The 14,984-nt window shown below is 41.0% G+C and overlaps 1 protein-coding gene across 1 annotated transcript in view; it reads right to left on the bottom strand.

Annotated features, from left to right (window-relative positions):
• POLR1A (polymerase (RNA) I polypeptide A, 194kDa) overlaps positions 1-14,791 on the bottom strand; it is a 33,081-nt gene extending 18,290 nt beyond the window's left edge. The window contains exons 1-16 of the mRNA XM_010000282.1: positions 14,745-14,791; positions 13,870-14,074; positions 12,048-12,197; positions 11,849-11,956; positions 10,825-10,910; positions 10,604-10,713; positions 9,561-9,647; positions 8,765-8,867; positions 8,150-8,309; positions 6,755-6,928; positions 6,272-6,394; positions 5,235-5,462; positions 3,668-3,922; positions 3,223-3,414; positions 2,243-2,386; positions 1,611-1,794 (exon numbers count right to left, since the gene is read on the bottom strand). Of these exons, the coding sequence (XP_009998584.1) occupies positions 1,611-1,794; positions 2,243-2,386; positions 3,223-3,414; positions 3,668-3,922; positions 5,235-5,462; positions 6,272-6,394; positions 6,755-6,928; positions 8,150-8,309; positions 8,765-8,867; positions 9,561-9,647; positions 10,604-10,713; positions 10,825-10,910; positions 11,849-11,956; positions 12,048-12,197; positions 13,870-14,074; positions 14,745-14,791 (2,356 nt within the window). The remainder of the gene's footprint in view (positions 1-1,610; positions 1,795-2,242; positions 2,387-3,222; positions 3,415-3,667; positions 3,923-5,234; positions 5,463-6,271; positions 6,395-6,754; positions 6,929-8,149; positions 8,310-8,764; positions 8,868-9,560; positions 9,648-10,603; positions 10,714-10,824; positions 10,911-11,848; positions 11,957-12,047; positions 12,198-13,869; positions 14,075-14,744) is intronic.
• Positions 14,792-14,984: the final 193 nt, after the last annotated feature.

Genomic DNA, 14,984 nt, shown 5'->3' with positions numbered 1-14,984 from the left:
AGTGTATCAGTTGTTCTTGTTTCTAAGCAACAGCTCTTTTTCAGAGAAGTAAGACAGATTCACAAGAGGTTTTGATTTAAACAAAATTTAAACATGAGACATTCATACTGTGTACACAAGGCAGGACAGAAGAGAGAGCATGATGGACATACTCAAGATTATACTTCCTTTTGATGTTTAGAAGGCAAGCTATGCACCAACCAGAAGAAAAAAAAAACATCGAATAATCAAGGTTGGAAGGGATCTCCAAGACCATCAAGTTGCAACCCCCCTGCCATGAGCAGGGAACCCCACGACTAGACCAGGGTGCATAAAACCTCATCCAACCTGGCCTTAAAACCTCCAGGGATGGGGCATCAACAACCTCCCTGGGCAACCCATTCCAGTTCCTCACCACCCTTATAGGGAAGAACTTCCTCCTAATATCTAACCTAAATCTCTCCTCTCTCTGTTTAAAACCACTACCTCTTGTCCAATCACTATCTTCTCTGATGAAAAGCCCCTCCCCAGCTTTCCTGTAGCCCCTTTCAAGTACTGGAAGGTGCTCTAAGGTCTCTCTCCAGAGCCTTCTCTTCTCCAGGCTGAACAGCCCCAACTCCCAAAGCCTGTCTTCATAGCAGAGCTGCTCCAGGCCTTTGATCATCTTCATGGCCGTTCTCTGGAACCTCTCCAACAGGCCTGTATCTTTCTTGTGCTGAGGGCCCCAGAACTGTACACAGTATTTCAGGTGGGGTCTCACCAGAGCAGAGCAGAGGGGCAGAATCCCCTCCCTGGCCCTGCTGGCCACACTTCTGTTGATGCACCCCAGGACACAACTGGCTCTCTGGGCTCCAGCACACACTGGTAGCTCATGTCGAGCTTCTCATCTACTACCACCCCCAAGTCCTTCTCCTCAGGACTGCTCTCCAGCCATTCTCCCCCCAGCCTGTATTTGTGCCTGTGGTTGTGCTGACCCAGGTGCAGGACCCTGCACTTGGCCTTGTTGAACTTTATGAGGTTGGCACTGGCCCATCTCTCCAACCTGTCAAGGTCCCTCTGGATGGCATCCCTTCTCTCTTGGGTGTCAACCACACCACACAGCTTGGTATCATCAGCAAACGTGCTCAATCTCGCTGTCCATATCTCCAACAAAGATGTTAAACAGCACTGGTCCAAATACTGACCCCTAAGGGACACCACTCATCACCTGCCCCCATTTGGAGGGTTGGACTAGATGATATTTCGAGGTCTCTTCCAACCCCTAGGATTCTATGATTCAGACATTGAGCCATTGACCACAACTCTCTGGGTGCAGCCACCCAGCCAATCTCTTATCCACTGAGTGGTCCATCTGTCAAATCCATGCCTTGTCAGTTTGCAGACCAGGATGTCACGTGGAACAGTGTCAAATACCTTGCACAAATCCAGGTAGATGACATCAATTGCTCTGCCACCATCCACCATCTCTGTAGCCTTGTTGTAGAAGGCCACCAGATTGGTCAGGCATGACCTGGCCTCAGTGAAGCCATGTTGGCTCTCACCAATCACACCTCCTTATTTTCCACGTGCCTTTGCAGACTTTCCAGGAGGATCCCACAATTCCCCACAATATCCATCCTCATGTTACTCACCCATTGTAAATCCCCTGTAGAGCTGCAGATAAGCAGTGAAGAGACGTCCTAGACAGGTTAGCACTTTCCCACTAGTTTTACCCCCATAGATTTCATAGCAACAGTGGACCAGGCCATAGGCAGAGCTGCCAAAGTGAGCTTTGTCCAAGACTCCACACAGTAATTCCCCATGTCTAATAACAACCTGAAAAACAAAACACAGCTCTTCAGAAAAACAGAAACTTTGATCTCATTATCATCTCTACAAGCTTCTCCCATGCAATCTACATGAAAATAAGTTCAAGTGAAAAGTCTTAAAAGCCCACGTATTGGTGAACAGATTACCTACACTTTTAGAATTTATAGCAGAAATAAAACTTCTAATGCCATCTGCATTTTTCCCACCTATAAAGTGAAACAATGAAGGCACATGGTCTAACAAAAACAGATGGAATATGTATCAGTCAGGATCAGAACAATTTTTCCTGACCCCAAGGCCTATCCTCCCATCACCACCTTCCAGCAGTAATTGTTGCTCAGTATCTGTTTTTAATTTTGTCATTCCCCTGCTTTCCTCCCCATTCTTCTACTCTAGACTCAATTTTATTACAATACATCCCAGCCCAGACTCCAGAGTTGCTGCCCCAGCATACCTGAGACTCACACATTGAATCAAGATTCAGACATCTGTTTGCAGGTCCCTTTACCCAGACTCTTCCTCCAATCTTAGCTTTCCCAGTCAAATTCAATGGGATGTGGTTTTCTGGAATTATGTTTATTAACAATGTAGAGACAACCTATAAAGAAACAGCAAGAGTGGCAGGAAAAAATTATTTCCTATAATCCCTTCTCACTGTAAAGATTTGGGCATGGAGGAGAAAAGTAATATTCTATACTTATTTTTTCCACTGACAACAAAGTTTTAAAAATCTCAGAAATCTGAAGTTTGAAGACAGGAATACCCTCTTGCTGCTCCAGCGTTTAAAATATCAATGAGCTGAGACACAAAATTATTCAGAAACACATGGCACCAAAGATTTTTTCAAGAACTAGAGATATATATACTAAAAAAGTTAGAAAAGAAAGAGCTGTCTGTTAGGTTTTACAGGGAAAACTGGCTGAGAATTTTCCCTGCTCTGCTATGGGACATAATACTTCAATTGAATTTTAAACTCTTTTAAATAGTAGAAAATGTAGCATTCACTTGGGCTTCCCAGGTATTACATCAATCTAACGATCATCTCAACCAGAAAGTCAAAAAACAGAGTATCTACCTACAGCCTTTAAGTTCAGAGATTTAAAAGCAGTGACTGGCACAACATAGTGCACTGTCAGCAAGAAACTCTACTGTGATCAACAAATTCCTTCTCTACTCCCATGCCTGTAAACTGCAGCATTTTATTTCCATCTGCAATGCTCTTCAGAGCAGCAAGTAAAAGTACTGATCTAATACTGTCATTTAAAATTAAAGCTGACTCTCAGAGCTCAAATTATGCACAATAATATCTACGTGGTGTTGATTAGATGATGGAATCTGGCTTTTCAGCAACCCTCAGCAGCACTAGTTTTAACATTAGTGTTCTCTTTGCTTTGGAACCACCAGCATTCTTTAGCCCAATAAATTATAAAGTACCTGCTTTCCTGTCCATAATTGCTGTGGTTTCATAATGGCAGGAGGAAAGATTTTAATTCTTCCTTTTTTGTCTGTTAGTCCTCGGTAAACAAGCTCCATATATTGCTCCCTAGTGAAAAAGCAGCCCCGGATTGTCATGCTGACTCCAGAAATCATGTGATCCTGGATCAAGCCAGGAAGTGGCTTCCCATCCTAAAGAGAGAACAAAACAAAAAAAGAAAAAGGGTTGGGGAGGATAATAAGTCATGTGTTAGCAGCTCCCAAAATTATTCCAGCTGGATCAAATAATTTGTAAATAACTCATCATCACAGCACAACACACTACTAAACCTCTTGGGGACATTGACATTAAAAGGAAAGAGACTGGCTGGATGTGCCAATAAGGTAGATTAAGGTGGATATGCTGGATAATGTAGGAATACATTCATCTGACAGTTTTACTTACCTTTGGAACCAGATACTGTTCATCAGTAAAGGCTAAGGTGTAGGCTTCTGCCCTGCCCAGCTCGCTCTGTGGAAAATGGGCATTCATTTCATCACCATCAAAATCAGCATTGTAAGCCTTGCAGTTGGCATAGTGGAGCCTCAGCACTTTTTCTCCAGGCAGGATCCGGGCCCTGTGAGCCTGGATAGAGGGTCTGTGAAGCGTGGGCTGGCGGTTCAGTAAAAGCACATCCCCGTTCTTGATGTGTCGACACACCTGGGAGAGAAGGGTGGTTGCTGCCTACATGGCACTTCCATGGACACCTCTGAAAAGACTACATCTTGAAATATACCCACATCCCAAACATTCTGTTTCTACTGTTAATATTCAGCTTTCTAAGAGGATCAAGACTACCCTCCCCTGAACACCCTATGCTCTCCACCAAACCACACTGTGGGTGCATAACCTCCATCAACCCCCACAAACCACAGCGATCAAACCAAGGTAACACCACACAAGTCACGCTCCACCAATCTCTCCCTTGGCAACACAGATACCAAAGACTGAAAAAAAAAAAGGAAATTGTGCTGTTTGTAAATAAGAAAATGAATTGATTATCCAAAGCCCACTAGGCTGAATTGATAATACCTGTCATCACACAACCAGTACTGGACATCATGGAATAAGGTAACAATATGACCCCATAGCTGAAGCACAGGCCAGGGATCTCAAGAGTTATAACTTCAGGTTTGAGTACAACACAATGTATTTTTATCTAGAACAGTCCCTCCCAACAGTTTCTCTGTTAGTAATACCCATATATCCATTAAGTGAGTATCAACAGGAGTATGATAAGCTGTTGATATAGTCTAAACCCTTATGTTTACCTCTCTTGACAGGTTCTGAGACTCAAACCCTCCAGCAGCTCCAAGGAAACAACTGATCTAAGCACTAACCACTTCACAAATGTTAGTGTGTGTACCAACAGATGGGTATGAAGTGTGGCTGTTTCTTGTTTTCTCATCTGTAAAAAGGGATGGTGGTGGGAAGATGGATTCCAGGTTACAGCACTCAGATCAACTGCTTGTGCTGTACCTACTCTATGAGTATAATGAATTTCAGCCTTCAGAACTACCACCAAAAAATGCTCCAAATACAGAATCTATGTAGTATTTCAAAAGGAAAGAAAAAAAAGGTTTGTTGAGAAGGATGAGGAGGCAGGGGGACATAAAAGCATAAAATGAAAGCAGTATTTTATCTTCAATACTGCTAAGACTTCCCAAGAATACTCAGCTGTAAAAGAAAGACTACTCCCCATCTTGGTGAGATGAATGCCACACACTGCATGCACACTAAGAGAAAATTCAGGGTGGAAAAGTGGTTTGTAGAATTTGAACAAGTATCAAGTTTTTCTTCCTAAGCATCTCCCAACTTTCTCAGCTAACTACTAAAATACAACATAACTCTGCCCTGGAGAGTCTTTGTGAGGGGGCCAACTGGAATTACTAACAAGGACAATAAAAAGTATTATTATTTTTAAAAAGAAAAACAGTAACACAAACACCACAGGTATAGTTGTTGTACTCACAATCTTCAGTCCTGACTGGGGTGCACCTGAAGAAGGGGTGAGGAGCTGCTTGGCTATGGCTTCCCTCTGGGTCAGGCTGCTCGCACTCAGCACTGTCCGAGACCCATCTTCATTAATGACCATGGAGGCTCCAGGATGAACCTTTGGGCCATTTATGACAGCCTGTCTCAGCTCTTTGACATTCCAGGGAGTGACTGGTTGAGGATAAGTCAGTTTGGTAGCAAATACCTACACAGGAGTGAAATGAGGTGAAAAATAACAAGTTTTTCAACTTTGCCTTAAAACAGTACTAAAGACACCAAGAAAACAGTGTCAAATGTTAACCAACACAAGGTAAACATAAATTCCTTTAAGTCCTTGGATGCATCTCCTCAGTCTACCAAGCAAATACATTTCTGTTTTAAAATCCTTTACAGCAAGAGGATACAATAAGAAATGATGTCCTTTTCACAATTTTCTACTGCAGCAGAACAGGACAACTCAATGAGGAATTTAAAAAATGAAAGCATGATTTTAGATTCCACAAACAAACAAAGAAACACAGGGAAAAAGCACATTAATCACCAGGCTCACTATTTGCAGACGGGCAAGCAGAAAAGATGGCATAATTAAAACCTCAAATTCAGGCTTGGTGTCATCTCTGAGTGGTTAAAAATCACTGAGGATTAATGAAGGTGGTGATGTTATTATGGCCGTTTCTTAAAGGCTGCCACCACTGTTTCAAGATCTACTTATAAATTTTGTACATATTCACAATCCCAGGAAGCAAGTACAGCTGCTTCTTTTTTTGAACCTTTTATCCCAGACGGGATGTTCAGTATAATGGTAAGAGTTTCCTGCTCTTCTGTGCTCCTTCTTTCTAACACATGGTGCTAACATACAGCCATGACACACTGGAGAGGAAAGAGTTCAGATGAATCAGAAAACCTCCACATTTTATGCTGCTTGCTATGTAGTTGCTATGCTTGCTGGAAATGTTACAGTGTAGTTCAGTCCCCAGCTGCACCAAATAGAAACAGTCCTTCATTTATCCTTACCATTGGAATGCCAATTTCATTGGTACCAATGTACATATCAGGGCAAATGACTGATCGAGCAGCAAAATCCACCCGCTTTCCCATCATGTGCTTGCGGAACAGGCCTTCCTTCTTCTCCAGCAGCTTTGAAAACAGACAGCAAGTTAATGATTAAAAGGTGAGAGCATGCAACATCAGATTCTCCAGATATTGCAGTGATGAGGATGATAGCACCACAGAATTGTCTGGGTTGGAAGGGACCTTAAAGATCACCTAGTTCCAACCCCCTGCATGGGCAGGGACACCTCCCACTAGACCAGGTCACTCAGAGCCCCATCCAGCCTGGCCTCAAACACTTCCAAGCACAGGTCTTTTGCCACTTCTCTGGGTCATGAAAATGCCTACTTACTAACCACAAACATTTAACTTCTTTCTTCTTCCATGAATTTATCTTGCCTGTGACACAAGAAGTCCAGAGTCTCCAAGATTCCAGCTGCTACCCACCTGACGAATACCAGGGTACTTCTCTGTCACTAATTTGTCCAGGTCACTGTCAAAGACAATGTTGACGTGGCTCTGGAGGCGAACCCAAGCGTTGTAGAGCTTATCTGCAATGGTCTGTCCTGGAACTGTTGTCAGGACAGAACGGTCCAGCTCTTCGTTATTCTCTCCTGTCTTCTACAGAAACAAAAATTAGGTACTTGAACTTAACAGAAAATACATTTTATTTACTAGGCTGAAATTACTAAACAGCAAACAAAGCATTGGCAATTATTTTGCACCTCATTAAAAACACTAATAAAAAAAAAAACTAACAACAAAAAAAACCATTTACAATGTAATTAACTCTGAAATTATCACAACTAAATGCCTTAGACAGGTTTCCTGTCAAGCTTTGGAAACTAATTCCACAGCTACAGTAACCTCTCCAAACTAGAGGCTGTTGGTTAGCAAGTCTGTGTTACAAATCACTGTGCTACCAGAAAGTCTTACTCTTAGATCATTCATCACCTACATCACTTTGTTTTCACAGCTTGAAGTCGGTACACGGGTAGCATGCAAAATGCATTGATGTGCAACGTTTTAAGGACATATCTCCACCTAGTGGCTAAATTTTAACTAATAATGTTTTAAAAATGTTTTACTCCTTCAGTTGTAAATCAAATTCAGCTGAAACTAAATCCAGTATCGATTAACCCTCAATAATACAATTCATCAACAAACATGAAAAGAGACATGGTAATATACATTATTATTTACCACTATATGATCATGTCAGCTTGTCAGTAGCAAACAAGCATTATTACTAATTAACATTATTTGTGAATTCTTCAGTTCTATTTAGACACCAATGGTAAAAACCAACCACCATCACAATTGCCTCTACCAAGGTTAGAAGATAGTGACTTCCCCTCATATTTTTTAATTTAATGCATTCACAGAAACATTTAGGACAGAAAAGACCTTTAAGGCCAAGTCCAACCTTCAAATCTACTCTACCATGTTCACCCCTAAACCATATCCCCAAGCACTACATATGCCTTTTAAACACATCCAGGAATTAATTTTCCAGATGCTGGAGATGTTTTATTGTGAACTGTTTGTGCTGTACATTTTTCAGGAGCCCATTATACATACAGTATATGTATACTCACATACAGTAATCTTACACATAAAACATGTCTAAAGGAGTCTGTGTAAAATATATTTCCTTTTGCTCCAGGTGGGTGAGTGGCAAGAGGTATGGGGGGTGGTGGAAAGCTATGGAGAACGTCTCCAACAGGACACACTCCAACAGCCCAGGCAAAAACTGTTATTGGAACAGTCAAAATGGGAGCCCACCTGAACTCAACCCACATATCCAAAAAAGCAAAGAATAAGGTAACCTGGAACTCTTACTGTTTCGATGTCTTCTGTAATTTTTATCGGCTGACATTGTTCTTTTGCCATGAAAACCAAGAGCTTCCGTATCGTTTTGGCATCTTTCATGACAGCCTGCAGGTTCACAGTCTGACCATTCGTAAACAGTCGGTCCCCAACACGATTTACAGGACGATACCTACAGAAGATCAGAATTATTTGAGAAGATTAAAGCCACCCAAAAGGAGCATGATAAACCTCAAACACTCTAAGCTAAGCTTTCAATGCGTGAAAAAGAACCCCTATCAACTAAAAGTGAGTATTTAAAAATTCCTTTATTATACTGGGACAGTCATAAAAGAGGATTGATTGCTTATCAATAAATACTATCGGTACTATACAGTTATAATAATTTGAAATATTAAAATATTTTTTTATTATTAGTATTTTAGTCCTTTAACACCTTGTTTGAAGTTAGAACAAAACTTACCAGCAGTTACTGCTGTGATTTTTATTACTTTGTATTATTTTAACACTCCACTGACACCACAGCAGACCAGTGTCTGTACTACTGGTGTTTTCATCTCTGACTCCTGCAAAAAGTATGCACTAAATCCTGTGATTCCTACAGAAGGTTTTTGGGGGAAATCGTACCTTGAAGGTGGAACCACCAGAAGATCTAAAAAAAACATGTCTGGACTGAATCCTGAGCTCTCATGGGGATCCATCCCAGGGAAGAGATAACGCAAAAAGAAGCCTGAAAAGATACAACAGGAAAGATAAACTCATTATCACTGGTATTGTTTGGGAACCCAAACCCCCAGATGCATTTGGTAAATCAAGCCAAAAGAATCTGCAAAGTTAAATACTTGTTTAAAATAAAAAATATATAGGCATACTTTAGAAAGAATTGCTTTTGTTCTTTTTGGTAACATAACTGATTTTTTTAGAGAAAACTCAACAGAAATACAGAGTAAAAGAAAAAAGCAGAACAGCAGGAAGAAACAGTTTCCAGCTACTGGCTGGGAATGATACATGAAACTGCTTTGCCTCTTTCCTGGCAACTGCACACAGATCCAGAGCACAGGGAACTCAAAATGTTGATTACATTCTCAGGCTTTAACCAGTGCAGCCGTGGAAGTAGGAGGTGCAGCAACCTGTGAGCATCAAATTATCTGTAAACTACAATTGCTGTTGTGGGGAGTCACAATTTGAGAACAGCTGATCAAACTGTTCCTTGAATCCAGCTCTGACGTCACTAGCTACAAGCCTTCCTGTCATAAAATGTCTTGCAGCCCTTAAGGCAAAAGGCAGAGATTTGACAATGAGTTCCCAGGGCAACATTTGCAGATTATATTGAAAATTATACAGATCAACAAGAATAAGTATTAAAAAACATACTTTTAAATTATACAGAAAACAAAGTCACACTGCTCTTCACAACCAGTACCTTCATTCTTCCACAAAGCCAGAATGTATTCCTTGGCAGTCATGGGTGTCAGGTATCCTCTCTTCCCTAGCTGGCTTTCATCAATACCTGAAAAATAAAAGTATTTCTTAAAATAAAAAGATAGACAGACAGATGAATAAATAAATAAATAACAAGAGGTTACTTTGTAAGGTTTTTTTGCTTGGATTAAGTGCTTCCAGCTCAGAAAAGGAATGTAAATACCTACAAAATATACCAGATAACATCCACACCAAAATGTCATTAACACGTCTGCTCTGGGGTTAAGAAACTAACTAAAGAGCCTTCCCCGTATGGGAAAAAATAAGCTATTTCTGTGACTAATGGATATTAATATAAGCAACTGAAACAAATCCCAACTTTAACATCTGAAGAGTATGCTTTATTTGATGAACGGTGACCTGAAATCCTTCTTCAAATGATCTCATCCACTAACTAAAACACAAATCAGGAGTCAACCTGCAGCTTACAACACTGAAGTGGGATTCAAGAATTACCAGTGAGGTTAGAATACTCATGAAATACCCAACTGGATGAGACAATAGCAACAGTCAGCAATCCATCTATTATTTAATTAAGCCTATAAAGTGTCACCTACTTTCTTTTCTGTCTTAACTTCCTTGAGGGGAAATTCTTCCAGAAGAGTTAGGATTGCCTGATTTTCTTTCTGAAGTAAGGCTGGTCATCTTCCTCCTTGTTAATTTCGTATCTAGGCCCTTTATTTTAAAAATCTAGCAGAAAATCATCTACCTGTCAAAAATTAAGTGTCCCAAACCCCCATTAGAGTTGACATAGACTATGCTTTTGCACTTTTTTTTCTGACATAGACACTTGAAGCTGCAAAAGCACAGAAGTCTCACAAATAAAGACATTTAATGTAATTGGGTACTCCCTACTGCTAAGCTTATTGGTTTTTTGTATTTTTATATATGAGTCATAAGCACTTACTCACTGCTAGGAGTCTGTGCACCTCAAATACAGGAAAAGAAGTGCCAACAGATCTGAGTAGAAGACAAACACTTTACCTGCTGGCTCATTCAGAATTTCTTCCTCTCCTGACTTACGGTACACTGTAGAAGGATAGGTTACTGTCAGCTTGCTGTTATGCTCTTTCCTCACTAGTGATCTCCTAGACCTTAAAGGGGAAAACAAAAACAAACCAGGAAAGGTAGATAAAAGTTAATAAAAGTGCTCACAACATTTAACTTCATACGACCTATTTACTTCCCCACATAGTTGAACTTACTTGCAGTTGGGGCATTTCTTTGAACTCATATGTGCTTTCCAGAACTGTGATATCAGTTTATTTCTACACTCACATACATTTTTTACCTGATAAAAAACAAACAACAACAAAACCTTAAAAATTATTTAAAACATCTGATATGAAGAATGTATTAAACACTACATAATTAAGGTTAACTATCAACATGAATATTAGTAGCAATACACATGCATCCTTGGACTGATTTAATTCATGCCTTGATTTCTAGTGTTCTTCCATCATCCTCCCTTATTTGCTGGAAACACAGAACCCCCAAGACTCATCATGCTCCTTTTAAAATATAGTTCACAAGTAGTCTTTACTTTTCAAGTCACTACTGAATTTTAAAGCTTTCCTGTAATGATGATTAAAGAAGTTAGAAGATACAACAAAATAACTTCTTTAGACTGCTCATGAAGTATGACTTACATACACACAAGGTGCTTAAGGTTAATTTTGGAACAAGTGATTCAGGAATTAAACCTGACATAAACAAATCTGTTCTATGATGTTAGATCTTTAAGCACCTTCTTCACTAGTATTTTCCTTTAACAGTAACATTAAAATAGAAATGAGAACTCGGTGGCATAACTCCTGCTAAAAATTTCACTGTAATTCTGCAAACTTGCTGGATGCATGAGCTCTCAAAGATGTTCTGCAATTCAAAACAGCATCACAGAGATGTCACATCACAGAGAGCATCACAGAAGTACCAAGGTTTGTAAGCTATGTACTGACAACAGTATCAACTCTATTATTTACACCATCAAAACATTTCCCTTCACAAAGTGTGTCTTCCAGAAACCTAGGAGTTATACTAACAAGAAATAAAATCTTTTAAACACCCAGAAAGCCCTCTAGGTAGAGAACAGCTCAGAACTCGCAGGATAAAATCTAGAGTCTACACAGTCAAAGACAGACTTTCATCCCCACATTACTATTTTAAAAGGATATTTTAAGAGCACAGATCTCCTGAGATCTCAGGAGAAGTGCTGCTTGTACTTACATTTGAACACTGATCTCTTATTTGATGACTTTGCAGTATTTCCTGAACATGGTGATTTAACTCTTCTTCAATTTCTGAACCTGTTGCATCTGCACATTGCTCTAAATACTAGAAGAAAGAGAATGAAAGAAATTGGGATAGCTGCATAACTACAGGGCTATCAACTCAAAAAAATAATGGAGAAATACACTGTACTTGCCCTGTTCAGAATGACTTCAAGATCATGGACAGCATGAAGCAGCCCTTTCTCCAGAACCTTCAGCTGGCTTAGGAGTAAGTGAACCACAGCTCGTGTACATGTCAGCATGTGGCAATTTAAACAAGAACCTCGAATTAGAAGGTATAATTTCTGGAAAAAAAAAGGGGTAAAAAGATGTTACCCTGCTAAATGTACTAGTTTACATAGTATGCAGGTAGATAAGATTTGTCTAAACTTAAAAAAGCACTACTGTAATTAAGAAATTAGACTAATTGTTACATTTAAAAAGTAAAGAATTTGCAAAAATTTTCATCCACACAAATTCACATACAAAGGGTGATCTGCAAACATAGCAGAGAAAGGAAAAGCCCATCATAACTACAGCAAGTCTAGCACCAAGACTGCTCTCACACAGCACTGCTATTTGTCCCATAAAGGACCATGTGCTACCCAAGTAGCAACAAGCTACAAGTAAATCAAAACTACCAATGTCCCTCAAGATTCTTCATGCAACCACATTCTCCTCAAGCTTTGGGAAAATATCAGTGTTTTCATTATTCAGCATAGCTCTGCACACAACTTGCCCTAGCTTCTCCCAGCACCAGTGGTCTGAAGGCTAGGAACTCCTCCTCCATGATTTTTACTCCTTAGAAGTGTTTTACTTTAAAGGTGGCTCAGCACTAGAAGTGGGATGGACTTCACCTAACTTCAGTCATCTGAAAGTGGGAATTTTAGGCTCAATTAGTAGCCTATGCAGGGGCCAGCTACTGTAAATAGGGAGACTTGGCACCACAGGAGGGAAATTCATCCCAGCTCAGATTCCTGATACAGGCGAGATGATTCTTCCTCTGCAAATAGCTCTGGAAAGAGCTAAAAAGTACTGATCAGATTACACACCTAATTTTCAGAGGACCAAAATCAGGCAAATCCTACCCCTATGGCCAGAAATCCTTTTATATTTAAAATATGACCCTTTGAAAAAAACACCCACATGAAGCACTTAGAGGAAACGTGCAGTTTGACAACCACCAGTAGCTTCTGAAACAAGTTTTAACACATCCCAAGAGATGCACTCCAAGTCAAATCTCTGCTCTACATCAGGTATTTCACTTATCATGTACATCCAACAGCTGTAAAGGTATGAGAGGCACAGGTGTCTGACTTCCAGATGCAGGAAATCTTCTTAACAGCCTTCTTGTTTTTTATTAAAAAGGACTTCTGTAGAGCTTAGCATTTTTCAACTCCCTGCTGCTGCCAAACTTACTATATAATTTCATTTATTCAGCACACACACACACTATGACACAGCATAATGCTGGATAGGTTGTTGTGTCTTATCCACACCAATCCAGTTTTCTGGAATAAATTACTCTGGAGTAAGAGAGGACCTACTGGGGAGAATGTACAAACACAGCTATTCAGAGCTAAGACAAGCCCTGAATGTCCAGGGAGGATAAAAGTAAGCAGCTGTTCCTGTAAGCTTGTAGTAGCCATTTAAAAGAACTAATAAATTTCACTGTGCCACCCATTTAATTAAGGCACAAGACCATGCATTAGGTCTTAAAGAGTTCTGTGATCAATATTTCTCCTCGTTTGTCAATACTGAATAAAATAATAGCTACAACAAAGTGTATATTTTACAAAAGTCTAAGTAATCTATTTGCATTGAAGTATCATGACACAACAAAGATTTTCTACTACATCTGCTGTTATTACACTTAAGAGATAAAATTCAGATCTCGGCACCTTCATGATTCTCAAGGACTAGTCTTGAGCACCATCACCCATTTCAACAGCAAGGCAATAATTAAGCATAACATACGTCAAAAAACAGAGGGTTGTAGACAGTCAGAGGCAGTTCTATATGGCCAAAATGACCAGGGCAGTTGCTGAAGTTCTGCATGCAAGTTTCACACACTTCTTTGGAGTCCGGAGGTCCCAGAGCCAAGTCGTACAGTCCATTAACAGCTGGATTCCCCATATTATCCAAATACTGAGGATTTGTTATGGGTTTAACACTCAGTTTCCTGAAGTTGAAAGAAAAGAACAAAAATCAATGGCAGCAAACAGCCACCTGACATACACTTAAATGGTACAACTGGCATTGACATTCAGTATCAGTGACTTTTTTCATTGATGAAAACATCTTTTTGAGGGCATTTTGTGCGTGCAATGGGGATTTCTTGCAAGAACGACTTAATTGTCTGAACACAATCATTCACACAACTATTTTCTTCTACACCTTTAGCCACTCCATAAAGGAGACAAGCAGCTTTCTCTGCGTGTCCTCTCAAGCCGCAGGACACCCGAAAAACACAACAAAACCACCTAGATGATGGCAGCTGCAGGCACACAGCTCTACACGGTGCAAACTGACATCACACCAACACCGATGAGATTAGGGCTACGAAACGACGACTCTAGAGCTCCGGGAGAGGCGACCTGCTGGGCAAAGCCCCCAGAGCAACCCCACTGCAACAAAGACCTGAGTGTAGCAGTATTCACGGTGGTTGTTAAAGCAGCCGAACATCTTCCCCTCGCTGAAATCAAGCTGGCTCCTCCAGGAGCTGCTGGGGTGCAGGGGGTGGGGGGCAGGGGACCCCCCCAAAAGCGGCACAGCCTTCACCCTGCTAGAGCCAGACCAAGCTGCACGTCCCTGCCCCAGGAAGCCGATGGAAAAGGCCACGCTACTCCCACCTCACCAGCGAGGGGCTCTGCTGCAAGGGCCTCCCCTCACACACCATCTCCCCCAGCCCTTCCTCGCCTCTCTCCGGCCATCCCCACGACCTCCAGCGGCCCCAGGACACCTAACGGGGCTGAGCTTCCCACACAGAGCCCAGCAACCCCCCCAGCTCTCGGCAACCTGGGGGGGGGGAGGGCTAAGCCCGCTGCCGCCATCCCAGCGACTGAGGAAGGCCGCGGGGCGGCCGACGCACA

The sequence above is a fragment of the Chaetura pelagica genome, unplaced genomic scaffold, assembly GCF_000747805.2.
Source record: "Chaetura pelagica isolate M959 unplaced genomic scaffold, ChaPel_1.0 scaffold116, whole genome shotgun sequence".
NCBI lineage: Eukaryota > Metazoa > Chordata > Aves > Apodiformes > Apodidae > Chaetura > Chaetura pelagica.
Note: the sequence above shows the minus strand (reverse complement) of the source record. Positions and strands in the feature narration are given on the sequence as shown.